The sequence below is a fragment of the Rhincodon typus genome, chromosome 5 (assembly GCF_021869965.1).
Source record: "Rhincodon typus isolate 14 chromosome 5, sRhiTyp1.1, whole genome shotgun sequence".
Taxonomy (NCBI): Eukaryota; Metazoa; Chordata; class Chondrichthyes; order Orectolobiformes; family Rhincodontidae; genus Rhincodon; species Rhincodon typus.
The window spans coordinates 54,186,459-54,210,545 of NC_063336.1; the positions used below are offsets into that span (position 1 = coordinate 54,186,459).

The 24,087-nt window shown below is 40.0% G+C and overlaps 1 protein-coding gene across 1 annotated transcript in view; it reads left to right on the forward strand.

Annotated features, from left to right (window-relative positions):
- Positions 1-24,087, forward strand: part of lama4 (laminin, alpha 4) — a 161,510-nt gene that overhangs the window by 132,791 nt on the left and 4,632 nt on the right. The window contains exons 31-38 of the mRNA XM_048597028.1: positions 1,229-1,381; positions 11,407-11,560; positions 13,261-13,454; positions 15,501-15,690; positions 17,863-18,018; positions 20,368-20,527; positions 20,886-21,016; positions 21,194-21,287. Coding sequence (XP_048452985.1) covers positions 1,229-1,381; positions 11,407-11,560; positions 13,261-13,454; positions 15,501-15,690; positions 17,863-18,018; positions 20,368-20,527; positions 20,886-21,016; positions 21,194-21,287 — 1,232 coding nt within the window. The remainder of the gene's footprint in view (positions 1-1,228; positions 1,382-11,406; positions 11,561-13,260; positions 13,455-15,500; positions 15,691-17,862; positions 18,019-20,367; positions 20,528-20,885; positions 21,017-21,193; positions 21,288-24,087) is intronic.

Genomic DNA, 24,087 nt, shown 5'->3' on the forward strand with positions numbered 1-24,087 from the left:
CACACACACACACACACACACACACACACACACACACACACACACACGCAAATCTATGGGGTGAATTTGTATTTGCAGGTTCATTCTATGTTGTTCAAAAAGCACACAATTTAGAGACAGTCAGTCACTGTGGCGTTTTATAAATTCCTACTTTAGAAATAAAATCAGTCTGACTCCAAACCAAAACAAACAAATCCTAAACAAGACCTCACACCTAGCATGCAATGTCTGACCTAAAATGTCACCTCTTCTTTACACTGTTAAAACCTTTAGTTCTCTCAGGACAGTGATTTGAAAGGAATTCAGGGATTTACATGTACAAATTAATCAATTAAAACCTTCTAACTGATTAAAGATTTAACAGCATCTTAGACTTGTTTAATATATCCTCATCAGTGGTGTGACCCTTTGATCTTTTACTATAAATTCTGCTTTTGATGTCACCTCTCTCACCAACACCTGAAGAAGAAGTGAGGCTCAGAAAGCTTGTGTTTTCAAATAAACCTGTTGGACTATAACCTGGTGTCATGTGATTTCTGACCTTGTTCACCCCAGTCCAACACCGGCACCTCCACATCATATATTTTATGATTTGTCTACAAGTGATTATATTACTTGAATCAAAACTAAAGAAGTTTTTAAATATTTATCTTTATGAGCTCGGGATCAATATTTAAAGTATTTCCAAAATCCAATGTCATTGAAAGTTGGAAATATGAATGTTTAGAAATATGAAGCTAAATGCCTTTCAATATGCACTACATTTATTTTCTCCTCATACCTTCTCAGAGTCCTTGGAATAATCACCATCCCATCTGTCAAGAAACTCATAGTTTGAGGAATTATCATGACTTTCCTCCATTCAAAAAGTCTAATGGCTCGAGGTATTGGCATTTAGATACCCAGGGTCTCAGCTTTACCCACCTCACTTGTGGTGGATCCCAAATAGAGTTGTGGTACTCAAAACATTAATTATGTTTCTCTCTTTACTGCTGCTGCTAGACCCGTTGAGTATATTTCAGCATTTTCTGGTTTTACTTCAGTTCTCTAATATCCATAGCATTTGCTTTTATTACAAACTTCTGTTTCACTGAAAATTGTATTTGTTGTGATTTGTTTTTGCAGTGCAGAGCCTCAATGAGATAACATTGAATTTTCATCCAGCGCTGAATCTTCATTGACAGAGTAACTTTGTGACAAGTAATTTTTTGCTCCTATTTTTCTTCAGTTGTCAATTAGTAGTGGATGATGAGGATCAAACAACAAATGATTGTCCCACGGAAGAATCAGTCCACCCAAAAGGAAAATTCTACTTTGGAGGTTCAGTCCATGACCAATATGTTAACTTCACAGGCTGTATCAGCAATGCTTATCTGAGCAGGTCAGAGCTTCTTTATTTCATTTTTATGTGTGTAGGTAACTTGATGAAAGGTATATGACAGATTCTTCAGAACAACTAACATTGCCCTGATCATGTTAAGTCGCTTTAAAAAAAGGGCAGTGCTAGGTTTTTTGGAAGAAAAGTTTATTAGATAGCTGCTCAGGGATAAAAGTGGATCAGTGTTGCTTTTGGAAAATAAACAGTATTTTGTTATTCATGCAAAAGTGAGGAAGTATGATCCCTGTCCACTTATCAGTAACATATGTAAAACAGGTGCATGTGTCATGGTAAAGCCAGTACTCCTACTTTATATAAGGAAATAGACTTTTGGCTTTCAACACAGTTGATCTGAGTTTTTTTTAAGTTATATTTTCAAATTAAATCTTTCCCTCTCAGAGTCACAGGGAACTGAGTTGGATATTCTGCAACAATGTGTGTTTCATTGAAATAGGCTTTTTTTAAAAATAAAACAAGATACAGATATTACAACATAAATTTCCATTTATTTGCTCTGTTTATGTAATTTAAATACAAGAATGCTGCTTTTTCTCTATGTAGTTAATTGTATTACAATAGTGACTTTAAACAGAAATAATACAAATTATAAATCTTCTCAAAAACAACTTGTTTAAAAATAAGTCAGCAGTCTGTCCCTTCAGATTAACCTGTATAGTTTTAATAGGCAAAGTTGAGAAAAATAAAATTGAAGCAACACATTAGACAATTTTGCATTACCTCAACTTTACAATAAAAGGGTGGTACTTAGAGCCAGATTTTACAGTCCCACAATGAAGCTAGGTTCAGAAACAGGAGGATGAACAACAACCCAGAAAGCAGGATATAATGCAACAGACACAGCTGCCCTGAGCAAGTATGACTGCCATGACTGAGACTTTCCGGGGAAATGGTCATACCAATCTATGCCATCATCAGGGATGAGATATCACATTGTGCCATTCAAAGACAGACCCTGTCAGTAGCACTGAAGATGCGTTTTTTTTTGCATCAAGATCTTTGATAAGGCCAGCTGCAGTTCTCTGTGGTAGCTGTACATTGGTGCACCTCCTCAGTCACAGATACCCTCTTCATAAAGATAGGAGATTACATCAGATTCAACATTAGTATCAGGCTCCCACAGGAAGAGGGCAACATGTGGATTCCAGCAAGGGCAGTTCTTTATTGACTGCACGCATGTGGCATCAGTGTATCAACTAATAGACCAGACATTCCATAAACAGGAAGACAGACCACCCTCTCAGTGTACAGCTAGTCCTAACTTACAGGAAATAAAAGTTCTCCATGTTAGCACACACTTTCCTGGCAACCACGACAGCTCATTCTTACCATGTCAATCAAAGCCTCTGTAGCTTTTTTGACCCAAGCCTCCAGGTATGTGGTTTGATTCTGGGAAAAGAAGGCTACCTCTGTGAGGAGATGGCTCCTGGTATTATGCAAGCTACCAGCTCACTAAGACTCTCATCAGCCTGCTGAAGGTGCACTTTCCTTGACTGAATTGCTTTAAAACACACAGTCAACACACTCCCACACAGTGCTTTGCTTCTTACCTTGGAGGAAATGATGACAGTTTACTCACATCTTTGCCTCGGGGCTGTGAAGACTCATTTTTCAGAGACCCTTTGGAGTCCTTCTGTGATTACACCGCCTGTAACTCTATGGGGTTATCTGTTGTTACTGTGAGCTACACCACGGATGCAGTCTTGTTCGAGAGACTAGTGAAGCCAAGGACGATAAGAGTGGAGTGCAAACTGCATGGAAAATTCGTCTTCCTTTCGAACATCCTCAACCATTAGTGGCCTTTCCGGATGCTTGAAGGAATCTTCCACTAGGGCACAATCTGCACCCTCCAGCTATCATTAGGCTGGCTGTGCAAGTATCCTGGATATCAGCACTCAGGTGAACTATGACTGGCTTAGGCTGCAAATAACACAGTACAGCCCCGGCAGCACCTCCCTCTGCTCTTGTATGTACTTCATTTACTACACAGGTTGCGCTTGTGTCTTGGAGGTATTAAGAGATGACAGTAATTTCTTTGTCTAAACAAGTATTTTATTTTCAGTGCTTTTAAAATGTCTAGTCTCATGCTGGTAGCTTCATGCTTATATTTAGTTAATCTTTCTCAGTCACCATACCCAGGATTAACTATAAGCGCACAGAACAAAGTGAACAGATACAAATAGTCAAGAACATAATAATTGAATAATTAAATCCTACATTTTTTCTCCTTGTAAAACTAAAGCATCTTATTTCAAATTAAACCATCCTGAACAATAAACATTGATACATTGAGTCATTTTTTAGAGGTCGGAATGTCTATTTTCTCTAAATACAGAAATAATCTTTGTGATATGAAGCATTTTAATGATGCACTGAGAACTACAAACCTGCAGTTATGTTTCTGCTTAGTTGCCTTGTTGAGGCAAACGATCAACATTGTGGTTACACAAGATGTGTGTTCATTACTTGGACCTCTCAACAGGTGGTAAAATATGTCTCTTGTCTCATGGTCAGTTAGCACAATTATACCAAAGATCTGGTCACCAAATCTTGGTACTGAGGACCCTGGCCCTGCTTTTAACTGGATTGCTGCAACATTCGAGCATTGAAGTAGATGAGTTGCAATGGGTTCATCTGTGCATTTGCCTTGTGTGAGGTGCAATCATTAGTTAAAGATGGTTGAATAGGAATGATAGGTTTGTAGTTTGTAGGCCTGGTGCCTCACAGTTGACATGGCATGGATGCATACTGTACAGCAAGGATCTGGAGGCCAAAGCTCTTTGAAGGGCACACCTGCATTGGGGCATTGTGTGGCTTGGAGTGGCCAGAGCTTTGTCCTCCTATGTTGAGGTTGGATTGACACAGGCGCTCCGAGATGAAGTACAGTTGAAGGCTAAATGTGGGGAGAAGTCTCAGGGCTGCTGTGATCATTTCTGTGGCACTGTCATTTGACCTGTTGTAGCTGCACAAGACAGAGCACAGCAGGCGAGGGTAGAGGCAGTGGGCCAGTACATCTGTGCTGGGTGTCTGAGTCAGCCAAGTGAGGACTCAGTAGCCTGTGCTGGATTGTGAGTTTATTGAGATTTCCTTCATGCTGGACCAGCTTTAATGTGGGCAGCAATCTGTTGGCTGGGAAAAGCAAAACAAATGAAAGAGCATTCTCAAACTTAAAATTTCAGCCATTATTTCCAAAGTGCTTTCGATAGTTTCTGTTGAGACCCTACAGAATTCATTTGCAGTACAAAGATGGTACGTTTTGTACAGGGTTAGCTTCCACCTTTCTAATATTAGAACATAGAACATGGAACAGTACAGCACAGTACAGGCCCTTCAGCCCACGATGTTGTGCCGATCTATTATCCTACTAAGATTAAACTGCCCTGCATACCCTACATTATACCATCATCCATGTGCCTATCCAAGAGTCGCTTAAATGTCTCTAATGTATCTGACTCCACTACCACCGCCGGCAGCACATTCCACACACCCCCCGCTCTCTGTGTAAAGATCCTACTTCTGACATCTCCCCTATACCTTCCTCCAATCACCTTAAAATTAAGTCCCCTCGTTATAGTCATTTCCGCCCTGGGAAAAAGTTTCTGGCTATCCATTCTATCTATGCTTCTCATCATCATGTACACCTCTATCAAGTCACCTCTCATCCTTCTTCACTCCAATGAAAAAAGCCCTAGCTCCCTCAGCCTTTCCTCATAAGACCTGCCCCCCATTCCAGGCAGCATCCTGGTAAATCTGCTCTGCTCCACTCTAAAGCTTCCACATCTTTCCTATAATGAGGTGACCAGAACTGAACACAATATTCCATGTGTGGTCCAACCAGGGTTTTATAGAGTTGCAACTTAACCTCGTGGCTCTTAAACTCAATACCCCTGCCAATGAAAGCCAACACACCATACGCCTTCTTAACAACTGTATCAACTTGGGGAGCAACTTTGAGGCATCTATGGATGTGGACCCAAGATCTTGTCTGTTCCTCCACAATGCTGAGAATCCTGCCATCAACCCTGTATTCTGCATTCAAATTCGACCTTCCTAAATGAATCACTTCACACTTTTCCGAGTTGAATTCCCATCTGCCACTTCTTTGCCCAGCTCTGCATCCTATCAATGTCCCATTGCAACCTACAACAGCCCTCCACGCTGTCCACAACTCCACCAACCTTTGTGTCATCGGCAAACTTACTAACCTACCTTTCCACTTCCTTATCCAAGTCATTTATGAAGATCACAAAGGGCAGAGGTCCCAGAACAGATCCCTGCGGAACACCACTGGTCACCGAGCTCCAGGCTGAATACTTTCCATCTACTACCACCCTCTGTCTTCTATTGGACAGCCAGTTTTGTATCCAGACAGCCAAATTTCCCTGAATCCCATGCCTCCTTACTTTCTGAATGAGCCTACCATGGGGAACCTTTTCAAATGTCTTGCTAAAATCCATATACACCACATCCACTGCTCTGCCTTCATCAATGTGTTTTGTGACATCCTCAAAGAATTCAATAGGGCTTGTGAGACATGACCTGCCCCCTCACAAAGCCATGCTGACTATTTCTAATCAAATTGTGCTTTTCCAAATAATCATGAATACTGTCTCTCAGAAGCCTCTCCAATAATTTGCCCACCACAAAAGTAAGACCGACTGGTCTGTAATTCCCTGTGCATGATGCACTTACTCTCTTGAAACATCTTGGCCTTCTCTGATACACATCAACATACAGATGCCACATGAGCAGAACCAAGCCTACCCTTTTGCATCTCTCAAGCTCACTGTCTCTGCTTTTCAGCAGCTCTTTGGGATGAAACACACAAAAAATTCTGTTATTTTCTCAGCTGAAACGTTTACCCCTGTACGTAACTTGGCAAACCTGTTGACATAACTTAATCGACTGCACTCGCTTTCAATTGCCTTACACCTGGAGATTTGTGAACCTCTTTTATTTAACCAAACTGAACCACATTCGAGTGTGGAGTGTAGAAACATTCAGTGGGGCAGTTGAAAACAGTGACATGCTTCATCAAAATCAGCCCAGTCAACAGCACTGTCTCTCTCACTCCTCTGTCCAATCCACTCCATCATCTCTCTGAGCGGTTTGCAACTGGTGACAAGGTACAAAATATTCACATCCTAGTTTTGCATGGCTACCCAATGCAGTATATGCTGGTATATTTCTTTTGACAATCAATTTTAAATTTACTGCTTGCACAGAGAATATCCATTGCTAGTTGTATGAAGGCTTTCATTTTTTTTCACTAGTGCATCACAATCGAGATGTTATTTTTCCACCTGCATAGAAATATTCACTGTACTAGCTACTGAGGTCCAAGAGGGCGCTGCTATCTATGTCATGTCAGGCAAGTCATTGTGAGCTAGGTTAAATCTGGGTCAGTGAGGTTCAATGTCCAATTGGCCTCATTGTCTATGAATCTCTCTCTGTGGTGCGTGCGTGTTATGCCATGACAAAAGCAGCAAACACATCTACTAGTGGTTCAGTGCAGACCTTTGGGTAGTCAGATTTGAGAGAATTCACCTTTAATCAGGTCTGTCCTTAACACCAGTCAATCAACACCACTTACAGTCTCTTCACTGTCTTCATATTTAGTACCATCGGGAGGTAACCTGTCATTCCATTTGGAGATTCTCTTTTGGATTGTGCCTTCATTTTAAAAACGTATAACTAAATGGTGTCTTTCTTTCTCACAGTTTCATACCATGTTCTACACAGGTACAGGAGGAGGCCATTCAGCCCCTTCTGCAGCCTGTTACACAGGTACAGGTGGAGCCTGTATTGCCTTCATTGGTCAGTGCATTGAGTATAGGAATTGGGATGTCATGTTGGGCCACTTTTGGAATCAATTCTGGTCTCCCTGCTATAGGAAAGATGTTGTGAAACTTGAAAGGGTGCAGAAAAGATTTACAGGGATGTTGCCAGGGTTGGGCGTGTTTGAGCGATAAGGAGAAGCTGAACCAACTGGCACTATTTTCCATGGAGTGTCGGAGGCTGAGGGATGACCTTATAGAGGTTTATAAAATAATGAGGGGCATGGATAGACAAATAGCCAAGGTCTTTTCCCCAGGGTGGGGGAGTCCAAAACTAGAAGGCATAGGTTTAAGGTGGGAGAGGAAAGATTTAAAAGGGGCCTGAGGGGCAACTTTTTCACATGTGTGTGTATGGAATGAGCTGCCAGAGGAAGTGAAGGAGGCTGGTACAATGACAACATTTAAAAGGCACCTGGATGGGTACATGAATAGGAAGGGTTTAGAGGGATATTTGCTAAATGCTGGCAATGGGGACTGGATTAACTTAGGATATCTGGTCAGCATGGATGAGTTGGACTGAAGGGTCTGTTTCTATGCTATATGACTCTGAGGCCATTCAGCGCCTCAAGACTGCTCAACCTATCAGCAAGATTATAACTGATCTGTGACCTAATTCCACACACCCTGATTATTTAAAGTCATCAAAGTTAATTTAAAATTAACAACTGATGGCGCATTAATTGCTGTTAGTTTGCAAAACCTCTCCCACACTTTGCCTGTGGGAATACTTCTTCGAATTTATAGGCAGTCAAGGAGTCAGAACAGAAGAGGCCTTTTGGCCGATGGAATGTGGGTTCCTGTCCTTAAACTACCATCTGTTATCCACCAGTAGTTGCCCTTGAAATGAATATTTTCCTAAGCCATATCAGAGGACAGTGAAGAGTCAACTGCTTGTGGAACTGATGTCATGTGCCAGACAGATTAGTTAATCATGGCAGATATTCCTCCCTAAAGGACATTTGTGGACTAGTTGGGCATTTTGTCATGGTAACCATCATTGATACTATTGCACATTTATGAATTGAGTCTAAATTTCACCAGTTGCTATGGTGGGATTTGAACTCATGTTCCAGATCATCAGCCTCTGGATTACCAGTCCATTACTACTGTGCCCACACTCTCCACTTCCACTCCTGTTTATATTTCTAGCCTATAAGTGGAGAGGCCAAGTCTGTCCCAAGGGCATCTAGCTCTGCAATACATGAAGATCCCATCTACCAGCATAGCTGGAATGGACGGGAATTGCTACATCAGGAGTAATTCTCCTCTTTACTCTCATGGGAAAATCAGGCCCTTCATATTTTTCAAAGGATTTGCTTAAGTAAAATGTTAAAATTCAAAATTTAACGATTCCCACTAAACTTGAATTAAAAGCATAGTCTTTTCCAGAATATGCCGCGTTGCTACATTTCCTAACTAAAAAAAGACCCTTATATACAACTCACAGCAAAAGCCTGTTAAAGTTCCTTTTAGATATAATTTAAAAGTTCACATATGTTATTTTGACGTCTAAACTGAAAACAAATGCAGGGACATTACTTTAGGTGTTTCTGGTAATAACTTCCCTCAGGGCTTTTTCTGCCACCCCTCTAATAGCATGCAGCTGAACAGGAGGATAATCATTTAAAAAGAAACATTATGCTACTTATAGTCATGGATATGCTGTTGTTGGCCGGCTGCCCTTTACAAATAATAGCAGATGTGAAGCTCATGACCCTTTGCAGAGGGAAACAAGTCCCTGATTAAAATTAGTGTTGGAAATAATTTAAAACTTAAAAAGCAGCAATTTTGATTGTGCAGTAGTGTAAAATAGGTGACAATAAATAGGCAGCTTATCTTACATTTAACTTTTAACTTCTGTGAGCTCCAGATTTTCACAGAAAAAAATGATTGAATTACAAAATATGATTCTAAAAAGTACTTGTTTGAAAAAAAACTTGGCATCCTGTGTAATTAAAGTAGAACCTGACTTATTTGGTCACTGCAAAGCACTAGCACTAGTCATGTTCTTGTATTTTTGAACTGCTTGCTGTTTTAGGACATTTGGAAGCTATTTGCTAACTTTTGTGGGTTTTCTGAATTGACATATCAATGATGATATCAAAGAGATTCTTGATTAACAGAAGTTCAAAGTATTTACAGATTTGTGCCCTGTGAAATTTTGGCTGTTATCTTTAAACTATTGTAGGGTTTTGCTATGGAACATCTGTTGATTCTATATCAGTTGAAGAAGACAGGAACTAAAATATGTAACTGTAGCTGTGAGAGTTCTGGATGACCTACCAATATTGTCCATGTAATCTAACATGGAATGCAGTCTGTGCTTCAACCACATAAATACTAAAGAGATGCTTTTTGAACAATCAGAGGTCAAGACCTTGTTTCTTTCTGAGCCATTTCAGAGTAGTAATAGGATGGTTTTGTAGTACAAGATATTGCGTTAAACTTTACATCTTCATAGTATTGGAAAATGTGACTGGGATCAGTAAATGAATACGGTAACTGTCTTAGGCATTTGCTGCAAACAAAACCTCCACCTTGAAAAATAAATTTTGAAACCTGGTACCTATCGGTAACAGCGTGTTAACTATGAAAATTTGCACAAAATAAGATATTCACTGGTGCCAAATTAATAGCAAATGATGTAAATATTTCACAAACTAAACAATAACAAAATACTGCTCAAGGTAAACAAAGTGTTGTTTCATGGGCTTTGAGAAGTTAAAAAAAAACTATCAAACTGCACAAAAAAACAAAGAAGACAACATGTACTATTTCAACGGCCAGGATTCTGTCGGACCATGGAGAACCAGCAAGGAATCTCTGAATTCTGTGGGGGATGCCAATCAGAGTCCAATGCTTCTCAGGCACTTCAGCGGCCACCACTGGGCCTTTCTCATGATTCAGGCCCTCTGTGGTAAAAGTCCTGCCTGCTGAGAGCTGCCAGGCACACAGAGGCTGGCAACACCTCATAGCTCCAGCGCCAGCAGGTCGCAGGTGATTGTTAGTGCGGACACCCTCCAGAGATCTAGAATCGTTTTGGAACCTCAGCCACAGATTAATGAGGATGGGATGGGGATCGTGGGATGAGGAGTCACAGAACAGGGAACATCGATGGAGCTTTCAATAGCTCCCTCTTTTCCTGGTGCCGGGTTGCTTGACTGGGCACAGAGCTTCTGAGGCCCATGGAAAATCCCTGAGCCAGCACTAGTTTGTGATGGAATAGAAATAGTGGGTGCCATTCAGTCATTAAAGTGAACTTAATGCCATTTGAAAATCTGCATCAGTCCCATCCGCCCTCTAATTTAGTGGGGTGGTTTTGCTGTCATAAGATTAATATAGAATCTCTACAGTGTGGAAACAGGCCAATTGGTCCAACAAGTCCACACCACCAGTCTGAACAGTGTCCCATCCAGACCCATGCCCCTACCCTTTCCCTCTAACCCTACATTTCCCATGGCTAATCCATCTAACTTACAGACCCCTGGACACTATGGGCAATTTAGCATGGCTAATCCACCTAACCTACACATTTTTGGACCAATGGAGGAAACTAAAGCAAACACACACAGTCACAGGGAGAATGTGCAAACTGCACACAGACAATTGCCCAAGGCTGGAATCAAACCCAGGTCCCTGGCGCTGTGAGGCAGCAGTGCTAACCACCGAGCCACCGTCCTGCTTAGGGCTTCACCCATACTTATGTAGATCCAGGCATTATTTTTCCCAGTGTGATGGGCTGCACAAAATCTAACTCATTTAATATATCAAAGGCACAGCACAACTACACTCATTGAAACGAAGGGAATAAAACATGATTTTTTGTTTACAGTCACTCATGGGATGTGGTGTTGCTGGCTGGCCAGCATTTATTACCCATCCCTTGTTACCCCTGAGAAAGTGGTGGTGAGCACATGCAGTCCATTTGCTATAGGTTGATGCATTTGCCCTTAGGGATGGAATACAGCTCACAACATTGTGCTACTAATGAGAAATCAATGGAAAGCTGTTTGAATGACAGGATTTTCATTTTCTTCATTGGGTGATAGATATTTCTTTTTTTTAACGTGTTGAATAGTTTGCATAATACCTTGTAACCTGTGAATTTTCTTGTGCAAAAAAAACACTGATGGGGAAATTGACATTTTTTTTTCCATTCTATAAATGTCATAGAACTGAGAAAGATATTGCAGTAGAAGATTTCCAGACATATGCTGAAAAGGTGCAAACCTCTCTACATGGATGCCCAGCTGAAACTCATCCAGCAGCAATTATTCAGAAACATCAAAAGTATGCTGCTAAAGCCAAGAGAGGTCGAGGTAGAAAGGTAATAATTTCTTGTCATATTGGTATTTTTGTTCATCAAAAGTTTTGGCAACTTCCATAAATGTAACGGCTATTATTTACTTTCCCAGACATCTGTTCAAGCTTTCCACATTGTCTCAGTGACATGATCCTATCATAAAATAAATATTTATTAAGAAAATAAACCTAACAAATCAAAATTTGTCATGGACTTAAAACCCTAGTGGCAAGCATTGTATGCATTCACTGATACCGATTTATTGAAGCTCCCTTCAACTTCTTGATTTGCTGCACAGATGCCCAGAATTTACTAATGGACATTATTTATAAGAAATTGAGAATATCTCCACATACACAAATAATCATCAACATAATACAACGTTATTAGAGGTAGCAATTAGAAGCCTGCAGAGTACTGAATTCTGATTATTCTTTAAAAAAATGAAAAATTGGCAAATTGTTCATAACAGCAAAATATTCAAAATTAGGAGAAACTTGTTAACAATTGGGCAAATTGCAAGAAATATTCATTTTCTTTTACATAGAAATAGCAATATGAAATCTGTTACCAGGAAAGGATTTTGAAGTGAATAATACAAATGAATTGAAGAGTTGAATCTCTGTTCTTGAGAGAATCAAGGGGGAAAAGATTCATTCAAACAATGGTCTATTGTTCCTAAAATTTCTTGGGGTCTATCTGCTTGCTTTGCATTGCAACCATTGAATTGCCTAGCTGCAAGAAAAATTGGCTGGGGAGGAATTAGACTCTTAACAGCAGATGCCTCATTTTTAATTAATTAGCACATTAAAATCATACAGGCTCCCTAATAATGCAAAAGCACAGTAATTTGGTAATGGAAAGTGAAATGAAAACAAAATTATTGCTGGAAAATTCACCTATTAGACATCGTTAATGGCAAGAAAAACCAAGCTAATCTTTTAGATTGATAAGCTTTCTTAAGAGCTGGGAATGTATTTGTGGGCCATGTATATCTTCCTGCCTGACATTTCTCTGTTGCTTTAAGATGGTCCAGCGACAGGCACAGAATAGTAAGGTTTGCTTTGTCATGCTGGAAAAGTGTAGACAAACCCAGGTATTACTAGAGTGGATGCTGTTGACTTTCGCAACTTGAAGTGTAATTTTTCAGATGTGGGTTTCCATATATGGTGCTTTCATTAGATACGAGTGTTGATTGCAGAATCAGTCTGATGGTGTTACAGTCCTATATCAGACTTTTCCTTCTATCACAGAATGTGGGTATTACTGGCGAGGTGAACATTTGTTATCCTCCCATAATTACCTTTGAAATGGCTTACTTGACCATTTGAAGAGGGCAGTTAGATGTCAGTAATAATACTATGTATTTGGAGTCACAAACAGGCCAGATCAGGATGGGATGACAAATTTCTTTCCCTAGGGGACATTCATAAACCAGATGGGTTTGACAGCAATTGGTGAGAGTTTTCTGGTGACCATAACAGAGAGTAGCTTTCAATTCCAGATTATTTTTAGTTAGTTGAATTTAAAATAAAATGGAAAACACATATTCCCCACTTGGAGGGACCTCCATGCAAAAGCAAAACCTCACTTAATAAAGTATGCTAACTATATTTATGTGGGAAAAGTGAAACATCAACAGAAATAATAGCTGTCAATTAACTTTATTCTAGATGCTTAGTTCATTTTGTGAATAAATGTTTTCAAATGTTCATTTGGCAAAGGTGAACAGTGGCACAGCAGAATTACGAAAAGTTGCAGTAATCTACAGTGGAAAGCCAAAAGGAAATGACCTGCATGAAGTGGCACGCTGCTATCTACCAACTAATCCCAAGACAATCCAATATGCCCATCAATATGGTGGCATTCCTAACAGTCGGCAGGAGATTTTTGGAATCCCTGAATATTTCAATCGCAAGTGAGTAACTGCAGTTATTTACAGTATATATTAATGATTTGGATGACAAAGAATAGGTGGGAAGGCAAGAAGCAATGATGACACAAGGAGTTGACTAAGGTGTACGTACAGGTTAAGTAAATAGGCAAAAACTGGGGAAGATGTAACATAACGTGTGAAAATATGTGACAGTGTCAAAAAAAAAGGGGTCTCTAGTTTATCGAGTCACCAGCTATGTACCCAAACGCATCTCATGCCACTACCCAGAACTCACTGGCACACATGCTGTTTAAAAGGAAGTTAAGAGCCACATTCGATCTGTTGCTACCCGAAGAAACACAGAAGGTTGTTGAAAAGAATCAATTGGCCCAGATACACTCTTTTTCAGGGTGGCTAAGTACTGGCACTGAGCTACAATATGACTGACAAAGTGGGTATCTGACGAGGTCCTGCCCAGCGAGGAACTGTATCTGACACAGACTCAGGATGGTATCATGTGGCAAAGGCATGCTGCCAGCTGTTAGCAACACAGCCTCAAGTGTCGGAGCTCCCATCACCACAGCTTTAAGACGGGGCCTCTGCCTCACTTCCTGTATGCAGCACACTGTCCCCGGAGCAACCCACCATAACTGATGAGGATACTGCCCTTGTGGAACAGACTGTCTGTATGCCCCCTAAGGATGAGCCTGCTTTACCTAAGGTTCCCAGTAGGTGAATCCTGCACCAGAATTAAGAAAACAGCCAGCATGAAACAGGCACCCACCAAACAGATTCTCAAATGAAGTTGAGCCTCCTGTTTATAGTATCTAGTGGAAACTGTGCATCATGTCCATGTAAATAGTTTTGCTGCTTGTACAAACAAATTATGTTTGGAAATATGTAAACACTGGATTGTTTGTTTAAGGGGAATTTTGAAAGTAAAGTGGAAGGGTTGTTATGTATTATAGATGGTGTACATTATGTTGTGACAGTGTTCCTTTAGGCAGTGAGGTACATGATCACTGGTGAGTCACACTGTTTTGTGTTTTCTTAGACTGCACAGCTACAGAATAAAACCTCCCTGTTGGGTTTGCAGCAAATGACGAGTTTGAAGCTCTTAATTCTGACTGGAAGCTGGTAACTGTCCAGTACATAATAATATGATACTTAGTGATTTAACAGCAGAGGTGGAGAGTTTGTTCCCCTCGTGGGAGCATCGAACACCAGCCTCAGAACAAGGAGCCACCCATTTAAGATAAAGATGGGGAGGATTTTTTTTTTCTCACAGCGTGTAGAGGATCTATAGAATCCTTTACTGCATAGGGCTATCAAAGATGAGTCATAAAGTATGTGTAAGGCTGAAATAGCGAAAGAATCAAGGGAATGGGAATGAGGCAGTAAAGTGGAGTTGAGGATTATAAGATCAGCCAGAATCTCATTGAATGAGAACGCGGAGCTGCTGGACCAAGTAGCTGACTTCTGGTCTTCTGTCCTAATGTCTTCTAAAGATGCTTTCATTATTATGTTAATGTTTGGGGAGCTGTGCTAACCTGAAGTGCGTTTAGGATCCTCCTCCTATTTGTGGAAGGATAATCACTATATATTTAGCTGGCAGTGAAGTGTAGATGTGGAATCCTCAAGCTGACAACATTTGTAGCTAATTCTTTGTAAGGGCAGGGGTTAGGTACATTTAAATAATTTTTTAAAAACTGTTTTGGTGCTTATTTTCAAGCATTGAACTTACTTTCCTGCAGCACAACATCATCATTTATTTACTGGGTTCCTCTGAAGCTCAATTATATGGAAAATAATGGGATCTGTCCTCAGTCTGCATATATTCTTTGGTAGAATATGTGGAAATTCCTTTTGAAGACCAAAATCCTTTTCATCCAGGTCCCAGCCTAAATTGTGACGTTTGATATGACCTCCTGCTAGTACTATGCCTGAAGAGTGGCAAAATTGTCTGAGATTTTTACCTGTAAGACATTCTGATGGTACCAAAGTAGCTTATGCTCTACGAAGGTAAAGTCAATGCATTGAAATGGATTCATTTTATTATATTAATTGTGATGGTATTTGCATTTTCAGATCCCACTTCTCTGTCAGTATCAGAACCAAATCTTCACATGGACTTATATTTTATGTGGCAAATAAAAAAGAAGACCAGTTCATGACACTTTTTATTGCCCGTGGTCATCTTATTTACTCATTCAGTAATGGTCGTGAAAAATTGAAAATAAGAAGTTTAGAGAAATATAATGATGGTCTCTGGCACAATGTAAGTGAGACAAAAATATCATCAGAATGCTTTCCAGTTCTTTTCTCTTTGAAGGAATATATTTCATACAGTGCACAGTAATATATCTGTGGTATATATGACATACATTACAACGATGAATCTGTTGTGATGTAAAAACAAAAATATTTTATTGACAAAATGCACCATATCACTGTGTTTGTAATCAAAATATCAGCATTCAGTTAACACTTGCGCTCTTATATTGGTGGCATTTTAATACTTCATAAAGATGGATTGGATGCACATTGGACCCAGTTCCTTTTTTAAAATTAAATTTTGTTCTAAACCTATATTTTATCCCAATTCTAAGCTCCTGTTTCAAAATATAGAGAACTAAATGAATCCTCATATTTTTAATCAAACTAAGTGTGTTTATTTGTGTGTGACCCGTCCTGAGAATGCCGTTTTCAACTGGCCTTACTCACCTCTGCGCTAGTAGAACTACTAGGTTAGGTAAGTGAACTAAAGAGAGTCAATATCACTAAAAACAGATTATCTGGGCAGCGTCGCATTACTAATTGTAGGAACTTGCTAAGTACAAGTTGTTTATAAAGTTTCCTACATTACAATGGTGACTACACTTCGAAATTCCTTCATTTTCGATAAAACCGTTTAGTACATCTTGAGGACATTAATGACATTATATAAAGACAAGTTTTACTGTTTTGTCTTTTTAGGTATGCTCATTATATTAACTAAGCTCAATATAGACTAACACATTTCTCTTTATAATTGCAATAATAATTGCTACTTAATAATCAAAAGTTAGCAATGAAATACTACAGGCATTGAGCTTATACTGATTGTCAATGCCTATCTCTGAGTCCTTTGTAGTCATTACCTTAATATTTCCCCTGTTGAACTTTGAAGGAAATTTTAATGAAGTCATTTCAAACCATACATGTAATAATTTTCATTATTGCTGAAAGTAATAGCCAACGAATCAGCATTCCCCTTTCATGCATTCTTGTGAATTGTCCTGATGAGTACAAAACAAAAAGCTTTGGCAAAATGTGCTTTTTCAGCAATGCTAAAATTCTGTTCTATCGCACAACAATTTTCATTATGGTTGTATGCTAACAATTTAGTGGTTCTCAAACTGTTTTGGTTGAAAGACTCCTTTTCAAATGGATTAATAAACAAGGGCTCTTTATCCAAATTATAATGTTATATTGTATAATATTCAAGTTATGAAAATACTGCATATAAAGAGCATTTTAATTGTACTTTTAAGAAAACAGCTTTGTTTTGCAGCAATCAATAGGTTATATTCCTGCTTTTCACTGTAGAATGCTTAATTGACAAGAATATGGAGAGTAGGAGCTGGGGAGAGCAGTACATGGAGGAAGCACTAGGGGAATGAGGCACAGAACAAATATGATCAAAACTGAATAGGGGTCAACAGAGCAGAGCATGGGGAAAGCAATAGGGAGCAAATATACCAAGACTTGGTTGAACTCACTTGTTTACGTGGGTAATGCTTATGCATTCAGGCTCTCTGATAAAGGGAGCTGAATGGAGGTACTTCATCATCATCATCGAATCCCTACAGTGTGGAAACAGGCCCTTCAGCCCAACAATTCCACAACTACTTCCAGAGCATCTCACCGAGACCCATCCTCTACAATCCACCTAGTCTACACATTCCTGAACACTGCAGGCAACTTAGCATGGCCAATCCACGTAGCCTGCACATCTTTGGACTGTGGGAGGAAACCAGAACACCCAAAGGAAACCCATGCAGATACGGAGAGAATGTACAAATTTCACAAAGACAGTCACCCGAGGGTGGAATCGAATCCTGGTCCCTGGGCTAACTACTGAGCCGCTGTGCCACCCTCACAGGTCAAGATTTCGACATTATGTCCATAGAAACTCTATTCTACATCTAGCAATTTCTGTTTCTGTGACTTGCATGTGACCTGTCATGTTCACGATCAGCACTGAAATGAGGAAACCTTCCCAACAATGTGGGCTTTGTCAAGTCATTGGCAGATGTACATTGGGATACAGACTGCCTGTAACTTTTACACCTCTATATATCATTAAAAAATAATTGAACAAAAAACGGAGAAAAAAATTTCCAAGTTCAATCATTTTTAATGCACTATGTTTAGATCAACTAAAATTTTCTGTTTCTGTTTCGTTAAGGTTATCTTCACACATGAAAATAATAAAGGACGTTTAATAATAGATGGTCTCCACATTCTAGAGGGTAGTCTCATCAGTCCTGTTTATCCATGGAATGTAACTGAACCATTTTATGTAGGTGGTGTGCCATTGGGAAAAGCTGCCAAAAACATTCAGGTAAGTTAAGCTAACTATGTATTTTTTTAAATTCATTCATGGGATGTGGGTGTTGCTGGCTGGGGCAGCATTTATTGCCCATCCCTAGTTGCCCTTGAGAAGGTGGTGGTGAGTTGCTTTCTTGAATTACTGCAGTCCATGTGTCGTAGGAGACTCACATGGCAGTAGGGAGGGAATTCCAGGATTTTGACCCAGTGACAGTAAGAAACGGTGATGTATTTCGAAGTCACGAGTGGCTTGGAGGGGAACTTGCAGGTGCTGCCGTTCAAATGTATCTGGTGCCCTTGCCTTTCTGGATGGAAGTGGGCATGGGCTTGGAAGGATCTTTGGTGAATTTCTGCACTGCATCTTATAGATAATACACACTGCTGCTACTGAGTTTTGATGATGAAAGGACTAGATGCATGTGGGTGTGGTGCCAATCAAACAAGCGGCATTTCCTAGATGGTGCCTTTTGAGTGTTGTTGAAGTTTCACTAAACTAGACAAGTGGGGAGTCTTCCAACACATATCCGACTTGCATCTTGAAGATGGTGGACAGATGTTGGGAAGTCAGGAGATAAATTATTCACTGCTGTATTTCTAGCCCCTCACCTGTTCTTGTAGGCACTGAATTTATATGGCTACACTAATTCAGTTCCTGATCAATTTAAACCCCCAGGATGTTGATAGTGGGAGATTCAGTGATTGAATGTCAAGGAGTTAATAGTTAGATTGCCTCTTATTGGAGATGGTCATTGCCTGGTGGTGGTGTGGCATAGATGTTACTTGCCAGTTTTCACCCCAAGCCTAGATATTGTCAGGCCTTACTGCATCTGGACATGGACTGCTTCAATATTTGAGGAGTTGAAAATGGCGCTGAGCATTATAATCATCGGCAAACATCCCCACTTTTGACCTTATGATGGCCAAACCATTGTAGCATTGTATTCATGTATTTCAAGCACATTTTGCTTTTTTTCTGTACAGGCTATTCTGTCAGCTTATCAGCCAAATATAAGCTTTCAACAAAAAAGTTCTTTAAATAGTATGACAGGCTGTCAGAAATTCAGTACTATAATGAAGGGAGTAGGTTTCACTTTGGTTACAAACATAATATGAACAACTGTCGATTACACATTGATTTGAACTGGGGGCCTTTGTGCACTCACCTGATTTTTCATTTCCACTGTCTTCAGATTTTAAAATATTTTACTAATTTTGTTGAGGGTGATTTCCTGAAAGGGTTTCTTGGAAAGGTCAAAGTTTTTGTAGTTGAATTTCCTCTTTAAATCGTTCTATTTTGGGTGTCTCCATAACCCAGACTACCATCTTGTAGTTAAGAAATCATTTCCATCAGTCCAGTTTAAAGTGAAAAGGGAATTAAAGGATTGACATCAAAGGGCCTGGAGAATCTTTGAAATCAGGTGCAGATTCTCTTAGAGGAGCTGAAGATCTTCATATATTAAGAGACAGAAACAGGTCAATTAACCCATATCCTGGTATTTTTCTGCCATATGGGGCATGCAATTCAATGGTGCTCTGCTGCTCCCTTTTTCATTGTATATTTTAAGATTATTATATTGAAGTAAACATTAACAATCTCTGCTTCAGCAATTTAGGCACAGAATTTCACATCATGGTCAATATCTATAATTGTTGTTAGACAATTGACCAATGTTGTGGATAGCGAGGGGGAGCGTCAAGGCGAGATAATTCTGACACTGTGTCACTGCCTGAGAATTGAAGGGTTTGTCTTGCTGACGTGAAGAAACCATCCACAGTGTGATGACTGCTTAGATTTTTCTTATGGCCAGACTATCTAGGCGAGAATTGGCAGAGACAGGGACAATAGTTACAGTTGGGCAATAGAAATAAAGCAACTCAGCACTGTTCTGAAGAAGGGTCACTGGACCTGAAACACTAACTAAGCTGCCAGATCTGCTGAGCTTTTCCAGCAATTTCTGATTTTTGTTTCTGATTTCCAGCATCCACAGTTCTTTTGGTTTTTACTCTTAGAATTCATGCTGCCATGGAGATGGACTTTGAGAGGGGAAGGGTCTTTAGGAAGCCACTGTAGGTTTTAAATTTAAAAATTCCTTTCAGTAGTTGGCAATCTCAATGAAGTTCATAACAGACTCATCAAAGAAAATAATAACCAGCACAATTAAATGTTGTTTTCTTACCAGAGATAGGCTGTTAAATGCAAGCAAGAATTCTGATAGAAATCTGTTCATCCCAACAGAATTGACCCTGGAAGTCATGCACCATTCTTTGCAAAGGCAGCACTACAAAGCATAAGACACTGGTTTGAACATTTAATGGCAATGCAGGTAACTGCGTGAATTAATAAAAATGTATTTTTCCTCAGGTCAAGTCAATCCAAAGTTTTAATGGCTGTCTTCGGAACTTCCAGCTAAACAGGTGGCGGTTGTTACCCGCTAGTCAGATGTTTGGTGTTACACCTTGCTTCGAGGGTCCGACTGAACCCGGAACATACTTTTCCGCAGAAGGAGGATATGTGATTTTGGGTAAATCAAATAAACACACTTTACCATTTCCATCTCCAAATGCATATATAGGAAGCAAATGTAGTTCTTTCAAAGTAGACTGGAAGTGAGGCCTTCAGTGGTTGTAAAATGAATGCCATTCCCAGGGAGGTATCTTTAAACAGTGAAACATGGACTAAATAAGCCACTACTTTATTTCGAGAATGAAAGGTTTAAATAATCTTAGGCAAGGCTATAACATCCTGATCAGATAGACACATGGCTTACCATACGTGGAAGCTCGATAACAGTAAAGTAGAGTGCAAAACTGCCATTGTAGAACTGGTGATGTATAATTTGTTATTGTGCAATAATCAGAATTTCTGCCCTTGATTTTCAGATGATTCATTCAATTTAGGATTACAGTTTGAGCTTGTTTTTGAAATTCGTGCAAGAAATCATTCAGGAATACTGTTACATATTCACAGTTACCAGCGGAAGTACCTGAATCTCTTCATGGAATATGGACAGGTAAGAGAAAATCTTAGCGAAGTTTTCTCTCACTTGTACATATTGGATCACCCAAGTGCAGAGCAAAGGAGAAGTGTTCTGTGGTAGTACTGTAGTGGAGCCAAAGTGCTTTTCAGTCCATTAACTTACTGATGTACTTCTGCCAGGTTTTCTCTCTAAATGCTTTTTTTTTGGCAGGTAATATTAAAAGTCAGCAATGGAACTGCAGAATTTAAAACATCAGTGTCTCCAAAGCAAAGTCTGTGCGATGGCCGATGGCATCGAATAGCAGGCAAGGGTCATTTTAATTACTATGCTCATTTACAAATTTCCCATGGAGCTCTTAACTCAAGAACAAAGTACCCTCAAGAACCTAATCTTAGGCAGTCACCGTTATTATCAGAATTAGGGCAGAATATTTTTGGCTATTAGTGGCAATAACAAAAATTGAGGCCATACATTCAATCAATCACTCACACTGTTTTCAAATTTTTTTAATACAACGACTGTGCTGACATCGATACTTACTATCTTGGTGAGCACAAAGAAATTAATGGCCATTGGTGCAGGGAAACAGGTGACTTTCTCCTTGAGGTGCCCAGTGCTGGCATTAAATATTATAGCACAATATGGGGGTTAGTTAGCTCAGTTGACTGGATGGCTGGTTTGTAATTCAGAGTGATGCCAAACAGCACAGGTTTAATTCCTGCACCAGCTGAGGTTACTATGAAGGACTGTTCCTCTCTATCTCTCCCCTCACAAGAGGCACAGTCACCCTCATGTTAAACCAGTTGTCTCTCGCTAGAGCGAGTACAGCCTTACAGTCTGGTAGGATTGTGGCACTTTTCCTTGCCTAGAATACAAATAAACACCAAATAAAGATTCCTATATACTCTGGCTAATAACATATCTCAGCACTAATCTTAAACAAGCACACCCCGATGCAGGAATTTCCAATTCTTTTTTGGTTTTTGTTAGTATCAAGAATTGTTGTTTTTACATTCTGAGGCTCTTCACTTGGATGAGAGTGGTATCGTGGATGAATTCGTATATTGATCGCCAAACTGATGACACTTTTACATGGCTGGCTACATTTGGGACTCTTAGAAGGCTTTTGTCCTATATAAGAAATTGATATGTAAAGCACATGGAACTTGAGGTAGTGTATTGAGATGGATAGAAAATTGTCTGGCAAACAGGAGGCAAGAGTAGGAATAACTGGGTCTTTTTCTGAATGGCAGGCAATGATGATTGGGATACTGCAGGGATCGGCACTAGGACCGCAGCTTTCACTGTATATGTTAACAATTTAAATGAGGGAACAAATGTAATATCTCAAATGACACAAAGCTGGATAGAAGAGTGAGCTGTGAGGAGGATGGAGAGATGTTGCAGTGTTCATTTATACAGGCTGAGTGGGTAAATGCATGATGCTGTATAATGTGGATAAATATGAGGTTGTCCACTTTGGTAGCAAACATAGGAAGGCAGATTACGATTTGAACAGCTGTAGATTGAGAGAGGGGAATGTTCAAGAAGACCTGGGTACCTCATACACGAGTCACTGAAAGTACGTGCTCGGGAACAGCAGGCATTAAAGAAGGCTAACTGTAAGTTGGCCTTCATAGTGAGAGCATTCGATTACAGAAATAAGGATGTCTTGCTGCAATTATACGAAGCATTGGTGAGGCTACACCTGGAATATTGTATGCACTTTTAGTCTTGTTATCTGAGGAAGGATGTTCTTGCTATAAGGGGGTGTGCAGCAAAGGTTTACCAGGCTGATACCTGGAATGACAGGATTGCTGTATGAGGAGACGCTGAGTCAGTTAGGATTGTATTCATTGGAGTTTAGAAGAATGAGGGGGATCTCAGAGACCTACACGATTCTAATAGGAATAGGCAGGTTAGATGCAGAAAGGATGTTTTAGATGACTGGGGAGTCCAGAACCAGGGGTCATAGTTTAAGGATAAGGGGTAGACCTTTTGGGACTGAGATGAGGAAACATTTCTTCACCCAGAGAGTGATGAGCCTGTGGAATTCACTATCACAGAAAGTGATTGAGGCCAAAACACTGTGTTTTCAAGAAAGAGGTAGATGCAGCTCTAGTGGCTGAAGGGATCAAAGGATATAGGGGGAGGACGGGATTAGGGCACTGAACTTGATGATCAGCCATGATCATAATGAATGGCAGAGCAGGTTTGAGGGTTCAAATGGCCTACTCTTGCTCCTATCTTCTACGTTTCTATGGTACGTGGGCATATAGCATTGATCCAATAGGAACAAATATGTAGTTTAATTCAGTGTGTCCATCAATTCACATACGCCTCAAGTTTCTGACACTGATGGGTATTGATAATTTAACTAACAGAATCACAGAATTGTTATGGTGCAGAAGGAGGCCATTTGACTCATCATGTCTGCACAGGCTATCTGAATGCCATCCTTTCCCCATTACTCTGTGCATTGCTGTATTCAATTATCATCTAATGAACAAAAACAGAACTTGCTGGAAATTGCTGGCAGCATCTGAGGAGAAATTAGAGTTAACGTTTCAGGTCGAGTGACACTTCCTTAGAAGCCACCCCTTTAAACATGCTGTCTATGTATCTTCTAGCCTTGAGATGCATACAGTGACTTTAGCTGCTGCTTTTCTCCAGCCAGTAACACTTCCTGCACATGTTCATCTAGGTCACGTGGAGTGTCCATGATTTCCCAAATGCTACACAATAGACAGTCCACATGACTAAAGTATTCTGCCTGAACATCAGCTTACTTTATACTATTTGTTGTAATTGAAGATTAGTGATTAATGAACATACAGTCACGTGTGATAGAAACAGAAAATAGCTGCAGGAGTAGGCCAGTCAGCCATTTGAGCCATTCATGATGACCATGGCTGATCATTCAATTCAGCCCATTCCTGCTTCTCCCCATATCCTTTGACCTCTGTAGCCCTATGTGCTACATCCAACTTCTACTTGAAATGACCTACCCCTTACTGAGGACGAACGGTCAGTCCTCAGTAAAGGGCTCACCTTTGTCCCCCTCCACCCACAGATCAACGAATACCGCTCACGCTTGGACATAG